At 42.2% G+C, this 8981-nt stretch overlaps 1 protein-coding gene across 1 annotated transcript; it reads right to left on the bottom strand.

Annotated features, from left to right (window-relative positions):
- Window positions 1–4837: 4837 nt before the first annotated feature.
- LOC132486632 (HMG box transcription factor BBX-like) lies at window positions 4838–6199 on the bottom strand. The gene has a single exon (XM_060094080.1). The coding sequence runs from the start codon at window positions 6197–6199 to the stop codon at window positions 4838–4840; it is 1362 nt and encodes a 453-aa protein (XP_059950063.1).
- Window positions 6200–8981: the final 2782 nt, after the last annotated feature.

The following is an 8981-nucleotide window of genomic DNA, read 5'->3' as shown; positions in this document are numbered from 1 at the left end:
ACAAACAGATGGACGTGTATGAGGGGAATCAAATGTACTTGTCTTGTTGTTCACTCTTTTGCTGCTTCTGTTTCTAAAATGTAAGATAATGTCCCCAGTGAAAAGGACAAGGTCATTTAATATGGGGTATAATAAACTTCACTATCACTTCCAAACTATATAAAAGCAAAGCAGTCCATCAGACTCTGAATACATCACCAGACATATCTGGTAAGATGAACTGAACCACTGTTTCTTTTTTTATTGTAAGTATGAGGTTAGTCAATCTAAATAAGATAACTGTAAAATAAAAAATCCCCAAACTCAAAGAAACACAAAATCCAAATCTAATTCTTTGGGAATGCTTGTCTAAATAAAAGCAACCCCTAATTAACAATTAGTACACTCTTTATAAGGTGCAAAACAAGATCCTATGTGGGGAAAGCTAAATTTTAATTCCCACCTAACAGTCACTCTGAATACTTTATAGGTCAAATGTAATAAGAGCATTTGCTTCTACTGCCCATTTTCAGCAATACATTGTTCTCTCTGGAGAAGGTGGTTTGGGAAGTCAAAACACTGCAGTGGAAAACAGTGGCCCTGACGGTAGAAGCAAAAAAAGACAAACCTTTCAAACAGGACTTACTGGAATTAACCGTTAAAGCCGAGGTAGCCCATTAGGATTGGCCTTATCTGAGGGCTCTGTGAAGCAGTGCAATCAAAGGTGAACCTTCTCACAGCATCACGTACACCCCGACTTCCCCTTTACAAATGATGACTCCAGGCCTTGCACGACTTCCTTCCTTTTCCCCCAAGAAGCGGCGATGCTTCCCCTTTGCTGTATGGATGCTGGCCTCCAGCCTCCAGCTGCTGGTCTCCAGACCACTTAGGATTCATACAGTAGTTTAACAGGCAGCATGGTCCCACTGCTTCACATTAATGCCAAATGCCAAACTTGGAACAGAGCTACTTGATATTCCCCATCCCTCCCCCGGAACTGTATAAACAAAACATGTCATTCAGTTTTCAGCTTACTCCTAGTGCTGTATCGATTTATAATCTGCTTGAGATTTTACATAGGTGCAAACATTTCCAGAGGATGAGCCAAGGACTACAGAGTGCAAACAAAATTTTCTATGACTCAGGCAGAGTAGCATCTGACTTGATAAGAGAGTGACAGGGATTACACAAGTTGGATTCTAAATAACCAGACCCGTTCAGATGCTTCATTTTGTTCACAGTGTTCGATCACTTTTTTTCTCGGCAGCAGTTTGAATGGCAGGAACTATAATAACAGTGATAACGTGGGAATGAGTTGAGCATGGCTTTGAGGGGGCACTGGTAGAAAGCTCATCTGACGGAATTAAATAAATAAATTTTCGGGGGGGAAAAGACTGTCAGAATTACAATGGTATGATATATCCTTTTAAAAAAGAGGGCTTTAAAGAATTCACCATTTTCATCTAAAATCTGGGACCTAACCTAGTTTGGGGATAAGAACCTGTGTCTTCAAAGTGGCTGTGGGACCTTTTGCCTTTTCCTGGCCTCATTACAGTTATCCAAACAAATAAACACTTAAGAAGGGCGTCTTACAGTATTTTCTCTCTTTCACTCAGCTTCTTGGAGCTGCAGCTTCAGTAACTATAGTATACTCTACACACTTCAAAATTACATAGGAAAATACCCAGAATAACTAAATAAATAAAAGGCTAAAGAAAACTGGAACAGTACTGTGTCTCCATCTGAGACTAAATCATCCACTTCCAGCAACACAGAGAAGGGCTAGGACAATTTTGTTCCAAAGATTTATATACAGGTTTGAATCTAGAAATTAAGGTAAAAGCATAAATATTGAGAATTTCAACTAGATTCAGAATGGTTTCAGAAAGATATGATACAACAATTTAGAATAAAACAAAGGCAGAAGAGCATCATATTTTGGTTTGCTTGAAATATATATAAGGTGCAACAACTTTTTCTCTTGAGGATGCTTGTGGGACAAATGTTAGTGTAGATGGTGTTTGCTGGCAGATTAAGGTACACACCATAGCAATATGATTTTCTAAAATAAAAAAGAATGAGAGAAGTGAAATGAAAATGATAAATGGGGGAGGGTACTACATGTTGGTCTGCAATATTTGTGCTCACAAATGTTGTTACCTGAAAATACCAACACCCCTCTCCAGTGGATTCAGGGCATGAGAAAAGCACTATTTTTGAAATCAAGACATTACTCAGAGAAATGACAAGGTGAGTGTCTAAAAGACTATAGAACTTTGCAGGATTTCTGCTACTCTCAGTGCCTAACCGCTTAAAAATTAAGCATGTCTACAAAAAGGTGGGTTTTTTTTTTTTCTAAAGTACCTGAAAACAGTCGTATCCAGTAGGTCGCCCTCCACCCCGACCCCTGCCTAAGGGAAAAGCCACTGAGGTTTAGGAAAAGCAGATCAAGTAAGATATATTAATCACATAGAAAAAAGTCATCTTTTGTTTTGCTTCTTTTTAAGAAAGGTCCCATGAATATACAGCACTCTGTTAAGGAACTCTAGTGAAATGTAATCAGAGGACTGGAGGAGAGGGCACTGGCAAAAATAGACCTATTCTAACATGTTCTAGAGAATAACAAGTTAGTGCCATTGTCAAGGTGCATGTTCTGCACCAAACAACTTTTGTTGTTGATTTTATTTTTTATTTTTTTGGATTTTAGCTAATTATAATTTTTAAATCACTGCTAGCAAGTGGTCCAGAAACTCCAACAGCCACCAACACTGGGACCCAGCAATTTTCAAACATTCACTTTGTGTTTCGAAATTTAGAAAATATTAATACAACAGCATCGTAGTAAAAATATCATGCTAAAATCTGGGGTTGCTCACCTGATTTATTTCTGTGTGAATGGGGCTAAGCTTCTGCCTCTGATTAACCTTGCTTACTAATTCCTTCTTCCTCCATGCCCACAAGGAATATGCATTTTTGAGGACACCGTTCCAATGCCCTGATGCCCTCTTTACCTGCTTTGAAAAAAAAAAAAAGCCCAAATCTCTCTGTTCTTTTTCAATTCTGTTAGTATGTTGTACATATTTTCCAGCACCGAAACTGAAGTAACATCTACAACCGTGAAAAGCTAAACCTAGTCAGTACTAATAGAGTCATTTTTTGGTATGGCTATTAGGTCAAATTACAATGAGAAAAAAAATCATCATTACAATTCAGTCAAGTATAAATAAGATAGCTAGATAAAACCTTGTAAACTGTCACCATTTAGAGATCTAATTCAAAAGTTTCAAACTTGAACTAACACTATCAAAATTCCGCCAGTTTGAAAACCAGTAAAAATTATTGCTGGAATCCAATACTTAAAAGTTGGTAGTTTGTGCTGTGATGCAAGAGTGGGGAAATACTTTGTGCTATGGAACAAATACCCTGTAAAATCTGTAGCCGAAGACTAATTTTGATTTATCACTTTGCATCTGTTGCTAAGAAACAAGATACTGTGAACGTCAGGTGATGGAGTCAATATGTTGAATGTTCTAAGCCAGTTAATCCAGTTGCACTGGCATATGTATGGTTGGTTTTATGTTCAAAAGCAACAAAACATGAAAAGGAAACAGGAAACTTGCAGGTGGATCTATAACTGCGAGTCCCACTCTGGTCAGGCACACCTCCCTCATCAATACCTCCGTAACCACAAAAACTCAAAATGGCTCTAAACACCTGCAGTGCCAATTAGGCTGTGCATAGCAATTGCTACCCGTCCAGTCTGTCTGGGATGGATGTAAAAGGGCTGTAGCTCAAAGACCACACAAAGTGAGTGTGTCTTCAATGTGTTCTGAATAGTGAAGTAATCCTAAGGTCACTTCTGAATACTATTTTTCTTTTTTTGTCTGTATGAACGATCCATTGGTCACTCAGACCCTTGTGTAAAAATAAAAGAATCCTCAAGGCATGAAAACATCAGTAATCTGTAATCTGCTGGACTCTTCCCCTGTCTGGGAAAATATTCGCCACAATTGGACCCAAGCAAATTCTTCTTGGTCACTCAAGGCTAAGAAAAAAATTCTGCTTGTAAGAACTGTAATTTTTCTTCTTCTTTCTCTTTCTCTTTGTGCCAGCAAACTACCACTCTGGTGGCAAATATAAAAGTGCAGAATATATGGACCACAAGGCCGAGCATACACCGCTAACAGCGGTACATCTGCCTGCCCGTGCTGTTTGGGAGTCTCTGGAAGAGGCTTTTTAATATTATTCTACAATGTAAATGTAGGTATAGCCTATTATATAAACCATCTTAGAACATAAACCTCCATGTACAAAAAAGACTAAGAATATCTAATAATAACTAGTGCAGTGTGTCAGTTTTTGTTTTTTTGCTTTTGGTTTTTGTTTTGAAAGAATAACTAGGTAATATATGAAACTAGTTTCACACTCTCTGGTTGGCAAAAGAGATGCTGGATGAGCTACAGTAAAGGCAGCCTTTTACCAAGTTACCACCTATTACCATCAAAAGCCTTCCATAGAAAGCAAAGCTCTAGGATCATCCCATTTCTGCTCATTATCAGACAGACAACATCACCCTCAAAGACTCTGGGTTCTGAAAGAACAAACTGGCCCAGGGTGCCAACTTCTGCTTCAAGTGAATCTGGGCCGTGTAGGGCAACAAGCACTTGTTTGCTGTCTCTATCTGCCACCACATGGACTCACTAGCATCTCTCAATAAAGACAAGGCTAGGGTAGTAGGTAAAGCACAATGTTTTACAATTAAAGGGCGCTTCACTGGTCAGCGCAAGAAATAAGTACAGGAGTCGGGGGCATTTCTTTTGGCTGTCCATCATGGGGGAGCGGAGTTGATCTCTGACTTCTATGCATTTTCCATGGCAGCCACTTCGGCCGGCACAGCGAGGCTGAAGAACGCAGACACGGCGGGCATCTCCGGGGTGCTGCTCCGCGTCTCCGTGGCCTCTCGGTTGTGTGAGCATGCGTCATTGCAGCCTGTCTCGGTCACCTTAACAAGACTCCTCTGCAGGTGTTCCTTTGGTTTGTCATCCAAAGTACCTCCTGCTGGTGATACCCGGCCATCTGCTGTCCTGACAAGGTGTGTGATCTTGGTTTTCCTTGCTTTTCTCTTTTGACTGCCCACCAAGGGTTCTTGCGCCCTTGTTGGCTCTGGAGTGTTGGGAATGGATGGGGCATTTGTAACCTTATAAGCAGGCTCTGTGGTGTTTCTGTCTTCTGAAAATATGGCTTCTGTAGGGTGAATGGCAGCCAAGAAGAGTTGCTTGTTTGACCATTTATTCCCACTTCCTTTTTCTGGAACATTAGGCTTCTCCTTTTTGTGGTTGTATTTGCTGACAATTTTGTGGAATAAGTTCTTTTTCTGAGACTGGAAAGGACCTTTGCTGGTTTTGGTCGGTTCTGAGGACATATGTCCGGTCTTCTTCTTTTTTCTTGGGACAGGTACACATTTCTGGTCAAATGTAACAGGACTATACTGAGGGAGGCTGTTGAATTTCTTTTCAAATTCTTCATCCAGCTTTGCTGAGCCAAGGAGAGAGTCTTCCTTTGGCTTTGTCTTCTTGAACTTCTTGCTTCCACTGGTCCCACTCTGGTGAAATGTCCAGCTTTCTTCATGCCAACACTCTTCATGATCAGAGGACTTTCCTTTTCCTGACCTTCGTTTCCCTCTGCCAACATTAGCTCGCAGAGAGGTGAGCATACCCTCAGACACCAGGGTTTTATAAAGAGCACCTTTGCAAGACCTCTCAGATTTCCGGGAGCCACAAGTCTCTATTTTTCTGTGACACTCACTGTCCTCAGGCTTGGCCTGTCCCGATAGACTGGGTGGTAATGCATCCTCCGTAGGGGTCAAAGGTTCTGCTTTTATACCCTCTGGGACCTCACCAGAAATGTTCTTGCTGGCAGAAATACTGATAAAATCTTGAGGTCTTGACTCTTGGGTGGTGTCTGAGGATCTCTCCTTTGACATTTTCTTCTCTCTTGATTTCACTTTCTTCTTTGGTGGCTTGGCATCCAAAATGCTTCCCTTGCCACTCGAGGATGTATGCACCTGCTTGCGAGGGGTATCTCCAAGCTTCTCGATGCCCCAGTCTCCCTTTGCAACAGCTTCAATGGTGTACATGACACTCTCGATATCAGATTCCGAGGACTGCCTCTTTTTGCAAGTCTTCTTGGGTGTGGATTTATCATTTCCCTGTCGATCCATTTTGGTTTTCTTCTTTTCCTTTTTTAGCTTTTCTGGTTTGCTTAACGCTGTGGGAATCTCGATGATCCTAATGCCATGAGGATGGCACATGTGATCCTTCCTACTGGGAACATCGCTTATTATTATCTTGCTACTGCCAGAGTAAGAAAAATCAGGGAAGTGACTACATTTTTGATCTTCCTCTAATTCTTCCTTTTTAATTGCTTAGGAGCTTCCATTTTTATACCCATTATATCATCCATTCGCAGCTCCTCAAAATTTCTTAATTCCTTAGAATCTCTTACATTTTCCTTAGCTGATTTTTCAAATTCTGCTTCTTTCTGGAACCTGGCTTCATCTATTTTCTCCATTTTCATTTCTCTTTCTTCCTTGCCCTTCTCCAGTTCTTGAATTCTTCCGCCATCTGATTCTTTGGCTTTTATTAGCTTTGATTCTTCCATTTTCACCCCCTCTGATGCCAGGCACATCTCTGCCAGTTGAAAGAGTGCAGACTCTCCACAGCGTTTTACAGGTTCAGCACCGCCCAACTGTGAAGTCTTCGAACAGATCTCTGCAAACTGAAACAAGGCTGATGCTTGACATTGTTTTGACGGAACATCAGGGTGGGAGGTACCTGAAGATATCTCGGCAAACTGAAATAATGGTGACTCCTGACGCAATTCAGAGGATTCTGAAACATCAGGCCTGCAAGTGCCAGAGGATATCTCTGGTGTACCAAGAACATGTTCTCCAGCTAAAAGCAGCATGCTCAGGCCTCCCATTTGAGTAGGATCAGCCATCCCAAAGTTAAGCTGAGGCATTTCTTCAGGCTTTGTTTTCTTGGGGCTTGGCAAGGCTCTTGAAGAGTCAGATGGGAAGGCCCACAGTTTCTCCTGTGGATTGACAGTGGATGTTGGGGATTTCACAGGCTTGTTTGTGGTAGCACACCATTTGTAGCCAGGATTTGCTTTCATAAATGCATGTTTATACTCCTTGGCCATGTCTGTGTATTTCTGCTTTTCCTTTGGATCGAGAACAGCCCACCAATCAGCTAGTATCTTGGTAGCACCTCGGTTATCAAGCCTGTTCCTGTGTTCCTGACGTACAAGAGAGCGATGACGTTTGCAAAATAAGAGAAATGCATTCATTGGTCTCCGGGCTCGCTGTTCTGGTGATTCATCATCTTCAGTTTCACCATCTTGCTCTAGACCCGCGGCCCCAAGAAGTTGAACCTTATCAATATCCTCCTCTTGGTCTTCCTCTTCTTCCTCTTCTGAAAAGTCAAGAAGTTTCTTTGCTAGCAATGGATGCCACTGAAGGCACTTTCGTTTTGGTCGTTTTCCAGCTCCTTCTCCTTCTGCGGAATAATCTTTATTTCTATGACTGCCTTTCATTACTCTGACCGGTCAAGTCAAGACTTTCCATCGTGAGTTCAATGGAACATCGGAACTTCCAGCTTCTGTGATGCAGCAGAATTCCAGGAAGGCAAACGGAAAGTACACAGGGAGGAAGATGAACTGCGGCAAAGCCTGTGTCCTATGATACTGACCGCGCGGGTTCGCCGGGCGCGAGGGCGTGTGTGTGGCTCGCCCTCAGCGGCCAGTCAGGGCTTCTCTATGGGAAAGTGGAGAGAGAGGAGCTCGCGGAGCCACTCGGCCTCCCTTCACTGTACACTCCAAGATTCTGATGTTTAAAGAGTGACTCTCATAACCACTAAGGACCTACTCTATAGCACAGGGAACTATACTCAATATTTTGTAATAACCTATAATGGAAAAGAATCTGAACAAGAATATATATATATATGAATCACTGTGCTGTACACCTAAAACTAACACAACATTGTAAATCAACTATACTTCAACTTAAAATGATGAATTAATTAATCTAATTAAATACAATTTCTTCCCTAAAAAAATAAGAATGACTCTCAACTCTTCTAAACATATAAAATATTTTCTTAAACCTTAATCCACCCACTCCTGACACGTTAGGACCTGAGGCAAGACTGCGCTGTGCTGGAGGCTGAGGCCCTGCCCTCCAGCTCTGGGTCTGCCCCGTGTCCTGTAGGGCCTTGCTTACGGGACGGAACGTGGACGCCCAGCCACGTAGCCAAGCTCCCACCTCCCCTGCTGCACACAGATGAGCTTGGCCCCCTGGGGCCTGCAAGCGTCACATCTGTGGCTGGGCTCGTCTTCTAGACCATGGTCGTCACCTGGAAGCTTCTTAGAAATGCAGAATCTCAGGTCCCACCCAGACCTACTGAACAGTAGTCTACTTTTTCATAAAATCTCTACGTGACTTATGTGCAAGTTAGAGCTTGAGAGCCTTTGCTCTCACGTGGGTGGCTGAGGTCAGAGGCACCCATCTCTTAAGTTTAAGAGACTCCCTGTTAAAATGCTTTGTTCGTCTTCTGACCTCTGAAGGACTTGAGAAGATTCTGGCCAATGATCAGTTCTGTTCAATTCCTTGTTGGACTTAAGGTACATTCCAAACCATAGCTGATTTTTCTTCGTATACATTTCATTTTTTTCGGTCAGGTAATTTTCCTTAAGCTGTATTCTTAGTTAGAATGCACCCCACCCACCCTACTCTGTCAATATCACCTGCATCAGGGTGGCCACCTCTTCCGTGAAGCCCACCGCAATACCCCCAAGGAAGAGCTTCCGTTCTGACCCCATCCTCCTTAGTTGAAAACTCTGGTAGCCCATTCACTGGGTCGGCTCTGGTTATACAACTGAATCCTCCATGAGACAATCAGCTCCCTGACATAGGAGCTGAGTCCCATTCAGATTTAGATTCT

This window comes from Mesoplodon densirostris, chromosome 1 (genome assembly GCF_025265405.1).
Source record: "Mesoplodon densirostris isolate mMesDen1 chromosome 1, mMesDen1 primary haplotype, whole genome shotgun sequence".
NCBI classification, from domain to species: domain Eukaryota; kingdom Metazoa; phylum Chordata; class Mammalia; order Artiodactyla; family Ziphiidae; genus Mesoplodon; species Mesoplodon densirostris.
The sequence above is the reverse complement of the archived record's forward strand: the minus strand, read 5'-3'. Positions and strand labels throughout refer to the sequence as shown.

Coding starts and splice junctions, on each gene's coding strand:
- LOC132486632 (XM_060094080.1), bottom strand. CDS start 6,199: ATGGATCGACAGGGAAATGATAAATCCACACCCAAGAAGACTTGCAAA.